The sequence below is a fragment of the Nomascus leucogenys genome, chromosome 15 (genome assembly GCF_006542625.1).
Source record: "Nomascus leucogenys isolate Asia chromosome 15, Asia_NLE_v1, whole genome shotgun sequence".
NCBI lineage: Eukaryota > Metazoa > Chordata > Mammalia > Primates > Hylobatidae > Nomascus > Nomascus leucogenys.
This window is the reverse complement of record NC_044395.1, coordinates 93858988-93878845: the sequence shown is the minus strand read 5'-3', so window position 1 is coordinate 93878845 and position 19858 is coordinate 93858988. Positions and strand designations below refer to the sequence as shown.

Here is a 19858-nt window from a genome sequence, read left to right as displayed (position 1 = left end):
TTAGTAGAGACGGGGTTTCTCCATGTTAACCAGGCTGGTCTCAAACTCCTGACCTCAGGTGATCCACCCACCTCAGCCTCCTAAAGTCCTGGGATTATAGGTGTGAGCCACTGCGCCCTGCCAAGTGGCATTTTTTTCAGATAAATGTCTGGTGGCCATGTAAAGTAAACCACTTCCTGCTCTGGTATACTTCTCCTTGGGGTGAATTTTCCCTATTCTGTCAGCTGGATAACAACTCTGAAGTGCCTCTCACTCCAGACCTTGCAAATGGACCAGATGCAAACCTCTAGCTGCCTAAGTCAAATGCTGCCTTGTCACCCAGAGGTGATGGGGTGAGTCACGTGGGCACTGCATGCTCCAGTCTTGGCCCTAGAATTAGTGATTTAGAAGGCTCTGGAACACACAGAATATAGACACTCTCCCTTCAGAGAGACAAAGTATTCAACACTGTGACTCTCTATTCAAAGTCCTGACCTCAGATGAACATTGTAGGCTGATTTTGAAACTACTGGGAGAAAATGGGATTTTAAAGATTTCTGCCCTCTTCTCCTTCATTGGCCTTATCTTCGTCCTCATCTGCTCCTGGGGTGGACATATTTCCCAGAGGACATCCTCTTGCTTTCCTCTTCCATCCACTAGCTCGTTCCTTCACCAGGCACTAACATTTTCCCCAGGATTTTAATTCTAATCTCTATCTACAGAATCCTCAAAGTCTATAGCGTTACCTTGAATCTCTCTGCAGAGGTCTAGGCTTGAATTCCCAATACCTTTCTTAACCTTCATAGGATATCCTATCACACCCTTGATATCCCATCAATGTCCCCTGTCCTGGGGGCATCTGTTAAGCACATAGTAAGTGGCAGCTGAATCTCCTTTATCCGTGAGGCCAGAGGACTACAGGAGAGAAATGAAGAAAGGAGATTTGAAGGTTGAGAACCCATACAATACAGAGAAGAGGGTGCAACTAATGAAGACGGAAAGGGGACTGGAGAGGAGAGGCATTGTTAGAAGGCAGAAGGTAATTTATTGTTTGAGCTGTGTGGAGTTTAAGGGGATGATGACACATATCACGGGGGTGCCAGTGGGATATTGTCGGGTGTTGCTGGGATACCGATGGAGAGATTCAGCTGCCACTTACTACGTGCTTAACAGGTGCCCCAGGACTGCACCAAGCCCTTTACAGGCAATAATTATCTCTTTTAATCTCCTATGTAGCTCTCTTAGGGAGGTGTTTTTTATATTACCATTTTACAGGTAGGGAAAATGAAGGTCAGAGAGGCTAATTAACTTGACTCCAAGCTCCATAACTAGAAAGTGGAAGAGCAGGGGCTGGGCCTGGGTTACCTTATTTCAAAGGCTCTTCTCTCAAGTGCTATGGTGTCTCCTAACCACATGCCTCTCTCGGCACCTAGCAGAGGCATCTGGTGAAGGGTGGTTCCTTTGCCTTCACAAGAATAGAACCAGGAAGGAACTGGAGCTAGATCTTCCAAGATGAATGAGATGCGGCACCTGCTTTTAAAGAGCTCATGAGGCTGTTATGGCCCAATGTGAGGAGGGCAATGGGAGCTCCTGGAACCAAGGCAGACAGAGGGCTGTGCCTCAGGGGCCAAGGAAGGCTTCAAGGAATAGGGAACATGCAGGATGAAAACCCCTGCGTGGCTTTAGACATGAAGGAGAGAAACGCAGGCCACATGGCTGGAAAAGCAGCCTGAGCCCAAGCCGTGCAGTCCTGAAGCCTTGCTGGGTGCACCAGCTGTGAAGACAGGAGTTTGGATTTTATTCTGTGAATGACGGGAGCCAGCAAGTATTTTTTTAAAGTGGAGTCAATGTAAGCTCAGAATCCATGTTTTATTACAATGACTCTAATTACAATGTGGAAGGCACACTAACGGGAAGTTGAGTCACTTTGGAAGCTACTGCCATGGTCCAAGTGGGAGAGAATGATGGGATGGAGAAAAGGAAATGGATTTGTGAGTGACTGTGGAAGGGAACTGAGAGGACCGAGTGGATTTGAAGGAGACAAAGGAGTGAGGCTGGAAGGGTCAGAGGGTGGCAGCCTTGGAGCCTGGCCAAACAGAGTTTGAATCTCGACTCTCTGAGTGACAGCTGAGCCTCTGGGCCATCCCTCACCTCCCAGACTCTCACTCCCAAAAGCCTCCATGAGTCTAACCTGATAGGATCTCTCTCTCCTGTCCTGGCCCCTGACCCCATCCACTGCTCCCCATCAACTGCCACCAGCAAAGTCCCTTAGCCTCACCCAGTCCTCCTGACACTCCATTCACCTCTGCTCACCATGAAGCCAGCTCTCCTTTTCATGCCCATCCCAAGTAACTCAAGGCCTGGGGTGGCCTTGAGGAGTGAAGGAAGCGAGTCTTGGCTAAAAATGTCATTTTGAGAATAAGACCGCAGAGAGTGACCATCATAGAACTGTCACAGAACTGACAGGCCAAAGTAGCAGATGGCCGGAACACAAGTGTTAGAGAGGAAGAGATACTGAGCCAGGTGCATTTATAAATCTCCAATGAGTGACGGGGGCCTCTTGAGGCCCTGAGGTGACTGCAGCGAGGAAGGGGAGCTTCAAAGGACCTGAGATTGAAAAACAGAAGTGGTGTGGACACAGCCATGAGGATTAAGGAGAAGCGGAGCCCTGTCAATCTTCCAGCACTTTTTGGGCAGTTTGCCCTGCCATTCTCAGTGTGTATTACCACACCCCAGCTCAAATCCACCCCACACACCTCTATCTCAGCTGCCGACTTCATTTCACTATACCCAAGAGAGCAGAAACAATCAGAGACAGCGTCTGCAAGCTTCCATCACCATGTGTCCCCTGTACTCCACTTTCCCCTCATTAAAAAGGACCAGCTGTCCCTGCAGACCCCTCCACCTGTGCACCAGATCCCACTGCCTCATTCACTGACAGATTTTGCACCTACAATTCCTGCCTCTCTCTTCTGCATTGTCAGCTTCTCCCTCTCCATGACAGCATCCTCTCAATATTCAAACACACACCAATTCAAGCTTTCTAGCTTTTGTTTGGGTTCTGAATGCCTGCAATGCCATACAGCCCCTCCAGCAACTGCCCCAGAAGATTTCCTCCCACTGCTTCCCCACACCTTGTTCTCCTTCTCAGCCCATTTGGTTGCAAAACCACTCCTGCTAAGGTCACGACCTCCAATCCCCTTAATCTCTACCCTGTCGTGCCCTGCCTCTTGGGAATACAAATCGACACGTAGCTCTCTCCCTCCCGTGAGATCTGCTGTCCTTGCTTGCATTCTGAACTCCACACTCTCCTCCCATCTCCCTGGCTGCTCCTGGTCAGTGTCCTCTGCTTGCTCTCACTCTTCCCATATGTGGATTCCCCAGGGCTCAGTTTCTCCCTTTTCTCTCTAGCTAAACCCACCTGGTTATTCTCACCTATTTCCTTAGCTCTAAACGTCACCTATATGTTGATGACTCCTGAGTTTATGTCTTCTGAGATCCACATCGATGTCTAGTAGACATGTCACACCTAACAGGTCTACAACCAAACTCCCAGTTCCATCTTCCCTGTTCCCATCCCAACCCCACTTATCCTCTTTGACCTGCACCTCCTGCATCTCAACAAATGGCACCACAACCAACGCTCAAGCCAGCACCTAGGAGTCACCCTTGATTCCTCTGAGTCCCGCTTCCTTCCCTGGCTACATACGGAATCATTATCTTGCGTCATTGACTCTGTCCCCTGAAATATCCCGAATCTGTTCACTTCTCTGAATGTCCACTTTTAGTACCTTCAGCTCTTGCCTGGACACCTGCAGTGGTTTTCACTCCTGTCCTCTATGATTTATTCCTCACCTGGAGAGAGGGAGAAAGGGCTGAGAACAGAAAGCTCTGGAGTCCACATAAAGAGGATGCAGCAAAACAGATGAAGCAAACTGTTGAGCAGATGAGGACGGAGCCCACAGGGAGGGAAGGGGAGAGGTGCAAAGGAAGAGAATCTTGGTTAAAAATGTCACTTTGAAAAACAAGATTGCAGAGAGTGACCATCGTCATTCCTAGACAAAGTTGTGTCTGTGAGGATTTGCCGGCAGAGGAAGACAATACAAGGTCTGGACCATCATCCTGGAAGCAAAAGTAAACTGGATAAAGACAAGAGCTGAGCAGGAGAGGAAGACCACGAGCCAGGTGTCAGGGACCTGGGCAACACAGACATGAGCTAGGAAAGCAAACCCACGGGAGATGACCTTTCCTGCCTTCCATGCTCAGTATGCTGCCAAATACTAAAATTTCTACCACCCAATCTCTCACCTTCATACCCTTTCCCGTTCCCCCACTCTCTTTATAGCTTTTGTTCGGGTTCCCAATGCCTGGGATGCCACAGAGCCTCCTCACCAGTCCTGCCACTTCCTGTCTGCTCCCATCCTAGACACTGCTGGCCAATTAAGCTTCCTAAAAATGGGCAGTTCCAATGATATTACTCCTTAGCTCAGAAATCTTCTTCAGCACCCCACAGCTGATCAGAGTGTGTACTATCTCCTTCCCTGTCATTCAAGGCCTTAGTCTCCGGATCAATACACCTTTCCACTTCCCTTAACTCCTCCATGGGTGTCGGCACTCCAGGAGATCTGAACTCATTTTTCAAGCACACTTGGTACTTTGCACCTCCATTCTTTCGCTCATGCTGCCCTCTCTTTCTGGAATATGCACACCTTCTTCTCCCTCTGCTGAAATCTTCACGTGTCATATAGTTAAGAACACAAGTTCAAAGTCAGACAGATCTAGATTAATATCCCAGCCACCTAAGCACTTGTTCTGTGATGCCGAGCAGGTTATTTCATTTTTCTGAGCCTCAGTTTCCTTTCCTGTGGTTTAGATCTGAGTAAACACTGCCCCAATGAGAATAGAAAGTGAGAAAATCTAGGTGAAGTAACTTGCATAGCAGCTGCCTCAAGGGAGGGTATTCAAAGAGACGGCTATTATTTTTAACATCCTTCCTCTGCTCACTCTTTCCAGATGCCCCTTCGAAGCAAATCCTCCCTCTGCTGACCCCCTAACACACACTGCCTTTTACAGCACTTTCCTGTGTTGTGTGCCACTGCACCTGCATTAAGTCTCCCTGCTCCTTAAGGGCAGGAGCCAGGTCTCGCCCACTTCCATACATCCTTCAGCACTAAGTGACTTCATGTAGAACTTTATAAATGTTTGTTGAATCAAATTATCTTTAATTCCCCTGGCATACAAAAATAATCTCAGCTATAGCGATTTTCATAGCTGTTCACTAGATTATGCTGAGGAAGAAGGCTGGGTAGGACTTGGGGGCAAAGTAATATCATTACCATCCTTCCAGTATCTAAAACATATCCCTTATTGCTTGAAGCAACACAGAAACATAGCTGATTGATTTAAGAACCTTCCAGAATACAAATATGTTTAGCTCTGAGACCATTAACATGATTTTGGGGAAACATTTTGATTTTCAGGAAACATTTAATGGCATTAAAAAGACTGAATAAAAAGACCATTCCCTTACGGTCAGCTTGCAGAAGGACAACGTGATGCAGGGTCAAGGCCATCCTTTGGGAATCAATGGTGCTCAGGATCTTGGCAGCTGCAGTCCCCAGCAAAGGCTTCCCGTTGTACAGGGTATAGTAAGTCAGCTCCGCTGGGTCCTTCGGGCCTGGGACACGCTGCATCTTCACCATCTTTCGGAAAAAGAGAGGCCGAGTGTTTGCAGGGCATTTTGCATGGACCCTGCAATCACCCAGGTGATCAGCAGATGTTCCTCTCCCGACTGCTGAAGGCTTCTGTGGCTAGACGCCAACCTCTGCATACCTCCCTATATCCAGCCTCTCAAGAAGCCTGCTCTCGCTGGAGCAGGAGACTGGGAGGAGAAAAAAGGTTTGAAAAATGTGAACATCTGGAAAGAACAGTTTGCAGTTGGAGAAGAAAACACAGGATAGTGATGTCTCCCAGCATCCACAGAACTCTGGCCTCATTTGAAAATAGGCCTCTGCATTTAATTCAGGGCATCTTAGGTTATTCTCAAACTGGACTGTTAAATTCAAATGTCTGTAATTGCCAGAGAGGGAGAAAAATTAACTTATATGTCTGCAATTCAAAAGATCTCTGATAAAAACACTACTTGGAAATCCAATGTTCTTTTTCTGAAACAATGGTTTTGCTTTTTTTTACTCTAAAAGTTATACATATTCACTATAGGAAAATTTGAAAATACGGAAAAACATCAAGAAATAAAATAAAAACAATCTGTAATCCTTCTTTCACAAGCTAATTACTGTTGCCATTATAGAGTATTTGCTTCCATTCTTTGTTTTTGCCCACACAACCCTTTTGCTTATTAGTTTACAAAATTATTTATCATAGTCTATAGACAATATCTTGCAATTTTTACTTGCATCTTTAAAGGACCTTAAATATAACAAAAGCATAAACGTTTATTTTTACATGGCATTCTGATGCATACCTCATAAACTTATTTAAATAATCCTTTATTATTAAACATTTAGATTGTTACTAATTTTTTAGTACTGTAATTAACAATTGATAATCACAAATACTAAAACTTAAGTTTTAATACCTACATCGTGTTCTACCGTATGCATGCCTGGTAAATCAAACTAACCCTTGATTATTGAACATTTGGTTATCAACTTTTTCAGTTATAATTAACAAATCATAAATAGCATAGTATTTTCCAAAGTTTATATTACAGATTATGAGCTTTACAGGATATTAAAAGATAGTACAAAAATGTTTATAGCAACATTGTTTATAACAGTAAAAAGACTAAAAATTCAAATGTTGTTAATAATAGGTTGGATAATGAGCTATTGTATACTCACATGATGAAATACTACAGTGTAGTGGTGAAAATGAATGAACTATGGCTATTCGTATCATTACGGATGAATACAAAAGCCTGATTTTGTGCAAAAGGAACAAATCACAAAATATAAAGTTAAAATTAAGCAAAACTACATAATATACTATTTAGAGATACAGGCTTGGATGGTAAAATCTATACAAAAAATATGGGAATGATTTAATACAAAATTCAGATTCACTCTAAACTCTGAAGAGGGAAGAAGGGAGTACAATCAGAGAAGACATATAAAAGGCTTTTGGGATAAGGTAAGGGTAATGTTCTTACCCTTCAGGTTGTGGATTCTTTTTATTAGTGTCCTTTAAACTCTGCATCTTTCTTATACTGTTTTGTGTATATGCTATACATAACAATAAAAAAATAGATATTATTACAACCCAATAGAAAATGAGCAAAAGAGCTGATCAGACACTTCACAAAGGAAGAAGTCTGAATAACCAATAAGCACCTAAAAATGCTCAATGGGGAAATTCAAATTGAAACCACAAGAGACCACTCTATACCCACAAGAATGGCTAAAGTGAGAACTGATAACACCAAGTGTTGATGAGGAAGTGAAGCAACTGGAACACCTGTCTGTTTAGTGGGAGTGCAAATGGTGCAACCACTTCGGAGAAAGATCTGGCAGTTTCCTATAGAACTAATGTACACCAACCCTATGAATCAGCAATTCCAGCCTATATACCTAAGATGACTGAAAGCCATGTGGTCACCAAAGGACTTGTGGAAGAATGTTCACAGCAGCCTTGTTTAATAGATACAAACTGGAAAAGCCTAGGTGTACATCAACAGAAGAATGGATAAACAAACTGTAATACATTCATACAAGAGATTATTATTCAGCAGAAAAAATTTGAATAAACTACTGAATAACACAACAACACGGATGAATGTCAAAACACTACACTGTGTCAAAAAAGTTTTATACAAAAGAGTATGTACTGTAGGATTCCATTTATATGAAATGCTAGAATGTCAAAATCAATCTATGATTTAGAAGTATATGAAAATATATGTTAAGAAAACCTTATGGAAGTGTTTGGAAATGATATATGTAATCAAATATAAAATAGTAACAGTATAATGTCAATTGTAGAACCCAGATAGTGACACGGGTGTTGACTATCATTTTATCAACTCTTCTACAAGTTTGAAAATGTTGGCCAGGCACAGGGGCTCATGTCTGTAATCCCAGCACTTTCGGAGGCCAAGGTGGGTGGATCACTTGAGGTCAGGAGTTCGAGACCACCCTGACTAACATAGCAAAACCCCATGTCTACTAAAAATACAAAAACTAGCCAGGCATGGTGGCACACATCTGTACTCCCAGCTACTCGGGAGGCTGAGGCAGGAGAATCGCTTGAACCCGGGAGGCGGGGGTTGCAGTGAGCTGAGCTCACACCACTGCACTCCAGCCTGGGCGACAGAGCGAGACTTTATCTCAAAAAAAAAAAAAAGTTCATAATAAAATGTTGGGAATATATAGATATTACTTAAAAACAAGGGCTTTTTGACATTTAAACTTGGAAACCAGTATGTTGACGAAAATTAAGGAGATGTCTTTACTTCAGGTCTTTTTAGATCTTTGGTATGCAAATAGGCTTTGGGACTCTTCAAGAAGGGGCTTTAGGATGTAGCCTTGCCCAAACCGATTTGGCCAGAGAGCCCCTTTTCAAAAGAACACTTGATAAGATCATGATATAGTATGAATACATGTCCTCTCCAAATCTCATATTGAATTGTGTAATCCCAGTGTTAGAGGTGGGTCCCGGTGGGAGGTATTTGGGTCATGGCTTGGTGCTGTCCTCGCAGTAGTGAATGAGTTCTTGTGAGATCTGGTTGTTTAATGTGTGTGGAGCCTCCCCCCACCCTCTTTCTTGCCTCTACTCCTGCCATGTGAGACCTGCTCCCCCTTCATCTTCTGCCATGCTCGAAGCTTCCTTAGGCCTTTCCAGAAGCAGATGCTAACACTATGCTTCCTGCACAGCCTGCAGAACCATGAGCCATTTAAACCTTTTTTCTTATGAAGTACTCAGTCTCAGATATTTCTTTATAGCAATGCAAGAATGGCCTAATCACTTTCTAGACACTCTCTGGAAAACACTATCCTCACTCTTTCGTCTTTGTGTTCACCTGTGTGTCCTTGTCCTCAAGATGAATTTCTTTTCTTTTCTCTTTTGAGACAGTCTTGCTCTGTCACCACAGAGTCTCGCTCTGTCACCAGGCTGGAGTGCAGTGGCGCGATCTCGGCTAACTGCAACCTCCACCTGCTGGGTTCAAGCAATTCTCCTGCTTCAGCCTCCCGAGTACAGCTGGGAGTACAGGCATGCACCACCACGCCCAGTTAATTTTTGTATTTTTAGTAGAGACAGAGTTTTGCCATGTTGGCCAGAATGGTCTCCATCTCTTGACCTCTTGATCCACCCGCCTTGGCCTCCCAAAGTGCTGGGATTACAGGCGTGAGCCACTATGCCTGGCCGAGATGAATTTCTAGGAGTCACTTTGTGATCATCAAAGAGTTTCTTGTCTAAATTCCTCACTTTCCCTCCAGAAAAATCATACCCAGTTGCTCTGTTTGAAAGTGCCCTTTTCGCTCCACACTCATCAATACTGGATCGTAGTATTTTACTAATCTTTGGTAGGTAAAAATGGCATCTTGTGGTAGTTAAAACTTGCCTTACTTCGGTTACAAATTAAGTCAAATATTTAAAAATTTTTAGTGGTCATACATTTTCTCTTAGGCCTCAATTTTTCAAATATGTCAACTGAAGAAATATCTTTAGATTCTAGACAGTTAAATCTCCATATTCATGAAGGTAGCTCATCTTTTAAAATGATCTAAGCCCAGAAGAAAGGCCTCAGGGTAGAAGGATATTGTAACCCACGCAGACTGAATTTTCTGGGGGAAACTGGGGCATGTTATTCCTTTCCCTAGTGGGAAAGGAGGTGGGGAAAGTGTTAGTAGAATCCGGTAGAAGCTGAATGACCATTCAAATATCTAATAGTTTCTCTCAATTTCAACTTAATAGCAAATTCCTCCTGCTAAGATTTCTTTAAGGGTATGTTACAAGGTGATCTACACCCTCTGTAAATCAGGGATTTGCAGAAATAAACCCCCACCTGCTTCCCTCAGACTTTCCAGGCAGCTAAAGGGGCCAAGTGAGCTCTAGAAGAAATGAGAGAGGGCTGGACGTGGTGGCTCACACCTGTAATCCCAGCACTTTGGGAGGCTGAGGTGGGCAGATCATGAGGTCAGGAGTTTGAGACCAGCCTGAACAACATGGTGAAATCTCTTCTCTACTAAAAATACAAAAATTAGCTGGGCATGGTGGCGCGCACCTGTAATCCCAGCTATTTGGGAGGCTGAGGCAGGAGAATTGCTTGGACCTGGGAGGCAGAGGTTGCACTGTGCCAATATTGTGCCACTGCACTCCAGCCTGGATGACAGAGTGAGACTCTGTCTCAAAAAAAAGAGAGAGAGAAAGAACACCTCTCTGGGCCCTTTGGCAAGCAAAATGTGTTAGGTTTCCTAGGTTTACAAATAACACCAGGGTTGTAGGTTGGCCCCTTCTCCCCCTTTGGCTGATGCAAATCCCAGTTCCGTTATCTGAGCACCAGTGACTTTCTTCCTGTCATTTGGAAGAGTGGAAATTATAGAGCTCACATGGAACCTACAAAGGAGAAATCACAAACCTGACAAGCAAGCTTAACCACCACTTTACCTCGTGATAAGGTCATCCCAGACCACAAAGACTTTTAGAACCAAAGCAACATCCAATAGGACGAAGGGCCAAATTCACCAACTGCGAATGGAGGGACCTGGAGTTTCCATCGGGGCATGACGATGACTCATGCAGGGAAGTGTGTTCATTAAGATGGGTTGTCTATACTTTCAAGATTGCCTGGGGACAAGATTTGCACACAGACTACGCTAATGGCTGCAATTTCCTTTAAAATGCTTACTCATAGACAGTGTGATACTATGCATGTGTGCTATGGTTCAGTTACACCCGAGATGTGGTCAATCATCAATCAGGGGTTCACATGCCAGGAGTAGTCTGCTCGATTCCAGTTAGGAAGTCCCCACTCCAGAGGCAGCTACCAGGAATGCTTCTCTAATTTGACATTATGCTCAACAGAGCTTTGTTAATTAGCACAACAAATGTTAGACATGAGTTCTCAGTGGTGACAGTGCAATTCAAGATAGGCAGACCTGGCTAGAATAAACCAGAGAGGCTCTCATTCTTCAAGGAACTGGCTAAAGTATCTAGAAAGGTTTAGAAACTCTACTCCTGGGGATGGCTACTGCCTTGATTGGGTGCCGTCAGAAGTAGACCCTGAGAAGAGCTGAGTGCTTCTAGTTTATCTGAGAGGTGCAATGAACTGGCAGGAGGGTGAGGAGGTAATACAGGAATGGGAAGGAGCCTACAAGGGATGCGTTATTAAGCCAGCTACTGCAGTCAATGACAAAAGCTTAATTCTGTGGGAAAGCTCTGAAAATGATCTAAAACATACATTTCAGAATTCTCCCACTCAAGAGAACCAGGGTATTTATAATACTGGTAATTCTCAGGCACTTCCAACCAGCACGGCGTGGGCAAAGCAGGTTTTGACATCTCGAAAGTAGCCCTCTGAAAAAGATTCAGAGGCTGGCTGTTGGAACTCCAGCTGGAATGCAGAGAAATGGTAAAGGGATATGGGCTGGATACAGCTAGTGTCTGCTACATTCCTCCAGCCTAAATCTCTACATGGCCAGGTGTCCACTATAAGCTTGGAGGGTTCTGTTTGTTGAAACTGACTACATACAGGTAACAGAATCCCGTCTCTGGAATAATGGTGCATCTGCTATTCAGAGGAATGGAGGTGAGAGAGTCTTAAAGGACAGAGAGCTGGGACTTCATTGAGCTTACTAACAAGCTGATGATGAGTCTGTCCTTGCTTACCAAGAATTTTTTGTTTCAAAAATATCTGCCTGAGTGCAGATTTTGTACCGAGACTTCCTTGTGTTATAACCCAGTTAGTGACAATGTCAGAAGAGCAGCAAACTCTCACCCTCCTTCATGTTTTTGATGGTTATGACCATCAGTTCCCAAAATCTAACAGCAGCATTGATAAAACGGCTTAGTCAGCTGGCAGCATGGAGGCTCCTCTGAGCACACTGACTGATTTAGTCTCAGGAAGCACATCCCCCCCCTCCACCCCCAGTTCTTAGAAAACCCCAGTGGCTCTGTATACACTTACCTGCACGGTGTAGCTTCCCAGGGTGGTGGCCCGTTTAAACCGTCGGCCTTGTTGCTGGGACATCATGAATAGCTGGGCCAGGCGCTGCTCCATGACCCGGGCAAAGCTCTGGTTGTGCAGGCCCACCAGCGAATTGTCCACACCCTGCAGCACTGTGGATGCAGAAGGCAGAGAAGCAGCTCAGAAGGCAGGCTTTCTGCTGATTCCGTAAGCACAAGCATCACTGACCCTGGACGGGCCACCAAGGGCCACTGTGTCCTACCTCGTGTTAGGGCTTGGCCATCCTTACCTCACTTCACCTTTGCGACAGCCCCATGACAATCATTATCCACATGTTATAGATGCTGAAAAGATTAAGTGACTTGTCTGAGGTCACACAGCTAGCAACCAGCACAGCCAGACTGTGTAACTCCAGAGCCTGGGCTCTTTGCTCTGTGAGCTGTGACATTGCTAATGCTGCTGTATTTAACTCAAACTTCACCTAAGATGATGATCTGTGTCGCTAAAAGTCCACATGGAAACACAGCACAGCTGTAGGTATGGCTAACAGGTATTTTTGCTGGTTTCCACTCAAGGTCTGGCTCAGGGCTATTCCTGTTTTATTTTGCCTTGTCCACAGCTTTGCTGAGGAATCTGAGCTCCATCCTGTAACTCAATCCCTTATATCTGGGCAGACTGCCCTGTTCAGTGTCCTCATCTCTGCCTCCTCTGTGGAGTCCTTTGAGTGCCCACCCTAAAGCTACCCAGACCCCTCAGATGCTCTCTCATTCAAGAAGAGGATGGCTGAATGGAAAGAGTGGGCTGTCTCTTATGGCACTTGTCAGTTCAAGGACCGCCGGCAAGCCACTGGCCCTCTCTGAGTCCAAGTCCTTCTCTGTAAAAAGGCAGTAAGAAAGTGTACATCACAGCCAACATAAGCCCAATGAGCTCTAGGGTTTAAATGAGACAGGATGTGTAAAGCAGCTTAGAACATTGCCTGCTGTGAAGAAGGTAAAGGGAACACCCTTCTTCCCCATCCTTTCTCCACCGCTAGGCTTTATCTATAGCCAGGGCATCCATAGTCAACAGGTAAGGCATGAATGACGGTTTCAGCCATGGCCAGTGCAGGGAGGAGGGTTTTCAGGACCACTAGGGCTGTTCTAGGACTGCTGTGTTCACTTACTATCAGGGCAACTCCCTTTTTCTGTCTACCCCCAAAGTCCAGTCCTTGTTCCACATCCCTTGGGAAACATACTTCACCCCAAACACACAAAGGCTGCCTTCAAACACGGTCATGTTTAAAATTAAAAATGTGAAAAACAAATCTCATTTTCTTAAAGAGACCAAAACTTGAAAGGGCTGGGAAGATAAGATTTTTCATTATTAATAGAGTTTGTTCTACCAGAGCCCATCCAAGGATCATCGATATCATCCACCTACCAGGACATGGAAATAGCTTGGATGTGAAGAACGCATTGTAGTTATGGCATCCAGTACAACAGGGGGCTACCAGCAGCCAACACTGATCATCACATTCCTTACAAGCCCAGATAACCGGCAACAATGGATACAGAGAATGATGTTTAAATAGATCAAGCGAGAAAGAAAACCCACAGCCAGGTCTCTGAAATTACTTCTTTGAAGTCATAAATGCCAAACAATCCCCTGGAGGGTATAAAAGCAGCTCTCTTTCTCGGGCCCTTGTCAGACACTCCCAGCTCATGCATCAGCCTAATTCCCACAAATTCATAAAACAAAGAGTTGCGCTGTTCCCACTGTGTCAGGTCCCAGAGGACCCCCGGAATCCCTCATGACACAGCTATCAGATCACGGAAGGGCTGGCCCACCTCTTGTCCCCAGGACAGAAAAGCCCATGTACTCGCTGGTTCAAAGATGGCCCCTCTAGCAAAATAACAGATCAAATGACTGAAGTATTACTTCTAAGTTGTCCTCTCCTGACCACTGGCCAAGAGTGAGAGAGGGGACACAGGACAGTCAAGAGGTGTCATCGGGGATTATTTTACGGGAATCTCGGTGATGCTTCAAAGGCAGACATCAAAAAAAGGGAATAGTCAAAAGCCTCCAGGTGACAAAAAAGTTCCGGAAATAGCAGTGGTGGTTATACAATATTGTGGATATACTTGATCCCACGGGATTGCACACTTAAAAATGTTCAAACTGGTAACTTTTACGTTAGGTATATTTTACAATAAAATTGTTCTCTTTTTTCTTTTGAAGCAGGGTTTCTCTCTGTTGCCCAGGCTGGAATGCAGTGGCAGGACCACGACTCTATAGCCCCAACCTCCTGAGCTCAAGCAATCCTCCATCCTCAGCCTCCAAGTAGCCTGGACTACAGGCATGAGCCACCACACCAGCTATGTTTTGTTTTTGTAGAGATGAGGTCTCACTATGTTGCCCACACTAGTCTCAAACTCCCGGGCTCAAACGATCCTCCCATCTCAGCCTCCCAAAGTGCTGAGATTACAGGTGTGAGCCAACACACCCAGCCAATAAAAATTTTTTTGAAAAAAAAAAAAAAAGCCTCCATGGAAGTGCCAGAGGCTGTGGGAATGTCTCACAGAGTTACAGGGGATCAACCGGACAATCTCCACAGCTTCGTCACCACTCTTTGCAAAGAGAATGTGTCCTTCTTAGGGGGCAGCTGGGGAAGAGCAGGAGTTGGGCGCAGGGCCCTGAGTTTGCCTCCAGGCTTCCCCTTCCTGAGTAGTCTCAGGCAAGTTGCTGAGTTTCTCTGTGCCTCAGTTCTTCATCTGAAAACACAGGGATCATAACCTACTACTGATCGTGTCACTGTTAAGAAAAGATAATTCAATGACAAATGCTTCTAGCCTGGTACTATCATAAGGCCCTTGAGGGAACGGCAATAAATGGTGGCTGCTGTTGTTACAACGTGCCCCTCCTTTGCTAAACACATCCTTACCAGAGGAAGAAAACACCTGCAAGGCATGGAAATGTGTCCCAGGATGTGGCTCCTCCCCCTTCCCCTGAAAAATGTGGCAGGCTCAGGCTCCCTCGCCCTCTCTGTCCACCTGGAAGGCAGCAGAAAGGGGCATGTACCCCTCTCTCTCACAGAGACACAGAAACCACAGAACCACAGAAGCTCAGACCTGGCACAGACAACCAGGAAGACACCAGCCCCCTAGCACATGAGCCAGGGCCCTTGCCCCCCAGCCTTGGCCACCCGTGACTCAGCTTAGAGGAGTTGGGCACGTCCCCAGCTGTGTTCAATGAAGCTTTGTCCAGAAGATTCAATGACTTTCACATCACTGTTCTCTTATTCCTTCTTTATTCACAGTCACACTGGGCTCTACAATTCAAGTGATCAGGTCTGGTTCAGCCTTCTGTACTCAGGCTAAATTGTTTTATTTGCGGTTGGATCCTACACATTTAGCACTGAAAGAATCTTAATGCTCAGTTAATACTTCTCCCTCCTCCTACAGAAGGAGAATGTGAAGTCCACATGGCCCGAGTGGCTTGCTCAAGGACACACTAGGTTAGAAAATGGCAGAGCTGAGACCAGAAGAAATTTTTCCGTTGCCGGGTCTGGGATATTTTGCCTCTGGCGGGAGAAATAAAGGCAGATGGATAAGCCTGAAATGGGCTGTCCCCTCTGTCTGGCAGCAATATTGAATCTGCACATTTCTATCTTGCCTCACATGTACAAACTTCACTGCAGGACCCCTGAGTGGCAGGCAGGGTAGCCTCTAGGTTCTCTGTAAAGAGACTTCAGGAGTCACCTTAAGCCAGTGATTTTCCATCAAGAAGGGACCCACCCTCTGAGGCAGGAGAAGTATGTACAGTTTGCAAAAACCTATTTAATATAAGTTTAGTTGGAAAACAGATGAAAACATGTCAGGCTTTCATAATACAAACTATAGAAAAGAGAATTTGCTCCAAATCCTCTTGGCTGTTAGAAATGAGCAGAAGACAGGACGCCTGTGATGCATGTCTGGGAGTAAAGGCTGAACAAAGCCTCATAGGTCCTTATCCCCTACCCTTTTGGTAAATTATGGGACAGGTTGGTTGGTGGCCACCCAGGGGTTCAGAAGGTGGTCACAGGTCAAAGGGAAGGCAGGATGATCATCCTGAGACCTGGTTCCAGCCCTTCCCAAGCACTAACCAACTGATCCAGCTAGCCCTAAACACAGTGATGGAAGCCACTGTTTATTCTGAACACCAACAGCAATGACAAATAAGGGTTTCATAAGTGAGTGGGTGGAGGGCTAAGTCTGAGGTGAGTCCTGAAAACAAGACCTGGAATGGACCTTTGATTAAGGTTATGTTACCAAAATAGAGGCACGGCAAGACACAAGTAGATGAAGAAAAGATGACACAAGAGGTTGTCAAGGACAGCCTGTGGTGAAGGGTGAATGAGTTATCATTTAATGTAAACCTTAAAGTTAATAGAAGGGAGGAATATCTCCATGTTAAAAAAAAAAAAACACCATTCCTTGTAGAGAAAACATGATTTTGCAAATGTTACATAAGCCACTAGCTCCAAAAATGTGTTGCTGGGTTAGCACTGTTTCTCTCTTGGGCATAAACTCTGGTGGGGTGGTTTTTTTTTTTTGCTTGCCTTCTTAGCAGGTAAAATGATTTCTGCATACCGATGGCTCTGCAGCAGAGGGAAAGAAATGCAATGTTCTGCAATTTAGAAGAGTTCTTGAGCAGGTTTCATCCAGCAGGGGTGTACAGTCCTTAGTATTTTAGGCAGCAGCCCATCTGCTGCTTGCTTGGGACCGCAAGTGAGAGAGGGGATGGGAGAGGACAGAGGGGAAGTTTGGGACCAGGCTGCTTACCCAGGCACATCTTCCATGATGTGCAGGATTTTCCTCCACCCTGTTATAGGCTCATGTGTGTCCCCCCACTTCCAATTCTTTCTTTTTTTTTTTTTTTTTTTTGAGACACAGTCTCACTCTGTTGCCCAGGCTGGAGTGCAGTGGCGTGATCTTGACTCACTACAACCTCCACCTCCTGGTTTCAAGTGATTCTCCTGCCTCAGCCTCCCAAGTAGCTGGGATTACAGGCACCTGCCACCAGGCCAGGCTTTTTTTTTTTCTTTTTTTTTTGTATTTTTAGTAGATATGTTGGTCAGGCTGGTTTTGAACTCCTGACCTCAAGCAATCCACCTGTCTCAGCCTCCCAAAGTTCTGGATTACAGGGGTGAGCCACTGCACCCGGCCTGTCCCCCCAGATTCCTATTTTGAAGCCCTAACCCCAAGTACCTCAGAACATGACTGTATTTGGAGATAGGTCCTTCAAAGAGGTAATGAAGTTAGGCCAGGCACAGCGGCTCACACCTGTAATCCCAGCACTTTGGGAGGCCAAGGTGGGCAGATCGGCTGCGGTCAGGAGTTCGAGACCAGCCTGGCCAACATGGTGAAACCCCATCTCTACTAAAAATACAAAAAATTAGCTGGTTATGGTGGTGTGTGCCTGTAATCCCAGCTACTTGGGAGGCTGAGGCGGGAGAATCTCTTGAACCTGGGAGGTGGAGGTTGCAGTGAGCCGAGACCATGTCATTGCACTCCAGCCTGAACCACGAGAACGAAACTCTATCTCAAAAAAAAAAAAAAAAGAGGAAATGAAGTTAAAATGAGGTCATACTGGGGAGCCCTAATTCAATATGATGGTGTCCTTACAAGAAGAGATTAGGATACAGACAGACCCAGAGGGAAGGGCATGTGAAGACACAGGGGGAAGATGACCATCTCTAAACCAAGGAGAGAGGTCTCCAAAGAAGCCAATCCTATAACACCTTGGCTTTAGACTCCTAGTCTCCAGGATTGAGAGCAGATAAATGTCTGTTGTTGAAGCCACCCTTGGTTGAGGCCACCAAGTCTGTGGCACTTGGTTATAGCAGTGCCAGTAGACTCATATACTTCTCCTCCTGTTCCTCTCCTTCCTGGCTAGGCTGGCCACTTTTCCTCCTACAAACATCTGTTCTTCAGCTCTCAATCCCGAAACTACTGTCTGGCTTTTGAAAAACACAAAGAAGAACTTTTTTGCTGTTCCATAAAGATCCACAGGCAAATGTCAAGGAACAAAAGGGAAAGTGCCACGAAAAGAACCCCCTTCTATTTCCAAACACCCTCAGTGTCAAGACCTGCCAGGATTGGTCTGGGTGCATGTTGTGCCAGGGGAGAGAGTCAAGTGCATGCCCGGCCTTCCTCTTTCATTTGGGTTTTGTAGGGCAGTCCAAAAAGGCTTTCCATCTATAAACTGATAACCATTCACTATAAACTGATGCCCTAGACCTTCTTCAGTTCACATTGTAACTTCTGATAGGGTCACTTTTTGCAAAAGAGGACTTGAAAGCTGTTTTGAATTGTTTAGCTAATATTCATCGGCAGTGTGATGTCTTTTCTTATCTCAGCTTACCCCATTCACTTCTGGTCCTGTAGAAGTAACTTCCTGACTTATAAGACAGGAGCAAAGAAAAGTGCCGATCTTATTAATGAATGGCCTACAGTTTAAAAAAAAAATAAACAAATCTGACAGCATGAAGAGGGGAAATAACAAAATAAGAGATTACCTGTAATTACCCAGTAGTCTCTGGTTGTTTCTGATATGTCAAGGTTGGGATATTCCAGTGCTAAAACAAATAAGAAACATACCCAATTACTTTTAGAGGTTTGATTTGTTTCGTTTTATTTATTTAGTTATATTTGAGATGGGATCTTGATATGTTGCCCAGGCTGTTCTTGAACTCCTGGGCTCAAGTGGTCCTTGCACCTAAGCCTCCTGAGTGGCTGGACTATAAGCATGCATTAAGGCACCTGGCTTATTTGAAATTTCATTAAGGAAAACAGGTATAAGTGACAAAACAGCAAGCGGCTAAATCCTGCTTTGTGATTCTTAGGTATTCTAGGACATATGAACCAAAACTATCTCATTATTCAGAAAACTAAAAGACTCAATAAAGGTCCAACTTGCAGATGAAGAGTTTTCTAGGATTTCTGAGTTTCTGCCCTTTCCGTTTTTTCATCAAAATCTTCTGTTCAAACAGAACACCTTCTTGATCAAGACCCACAGCATGAACCTGTCTTTGCTGTAGTTTTCTCTTTAAAAATCATCAGACCATCACTAACATTGTTAGGAATGATTATCTCCTGGATGGATTTTTCCAATGTCAAGGACTTAAGTTTAGTAGCCAAATGCTTGTAACAAAAGGCCCCTATTTCTTTACAAGTATGGGGCCTACTGGAGTTGATACATGCAAAGGGATTTGTACATTGCCTGGCATATGGTTAGTGCTCAATAAATCGCAGTTGTTTTCAGAAATAAAAGGATGAGGGAAAATAAAGTCTTCACATGGTGACATGTGACATAATGCCATCTTTTATGACATCATCTTTTCCCTAAAACCCAGAGTCATCTTTCCTTATTATGTGGACGTTTACAAAAGCTTGCCATTAAACAAACATTTGAAAGAAATTCTGAGTGGCTGCCATGTGCTAAGTACATTCATGCATATTATCTTGTTTATTTACAGTGTCAAAAACAACTACAGAAGGAAATCACGAGACAATTTTGCTAATATGTATTAAAAAATAAACTTGCCCAGCTACCTTGTGAAATGTAAGAATGTTTAAATTTAGGAGTACAAACCTTTCCATCCTTTGGCTACCAAATAAACATTTGGATACAAAATGTAACCTGCTGCATCTTCAAAGTCTATGCCTGTTGCGTGGTAATCAGGATTATGTAACTGAAACATCAGAAAAAGATGAG

At 44.6% G+C, this 19858-nt stretch overlaps 1 protein-coding gene across 4 annotated transcripts in view; it reads right to left on the bottom strand.

Moving 5' to 3' along the window:
• The window catches only part of KIAA1549L (KIAA1549 like), a 308930-nt gene that overhangs the window by 100396 nt on the left and 188676 nt on the right, over positions 1-19858 (bottom strand). For all 4 annotated transcript variants that reach the window (XM_030794655.1, XM_030794656.1, XM_030794658.1 and 1 more), the window contains 3 exons: positions 18660-18719; positions 12125-12276; positions 5510-5681 (listed from right to left, as the gene is read on the bottom strand). In XM_030794655.1, coding sequence (XP_030650515.1) covers positions 5510-5681; positions 12125-12276; positions 18660-18719 — 384 coding nt within the window. The remainder of the gene's footprint in view (positions 1-5509; positions 5682-12124; positions 12277-18659; positions 18720-19858) is intronic.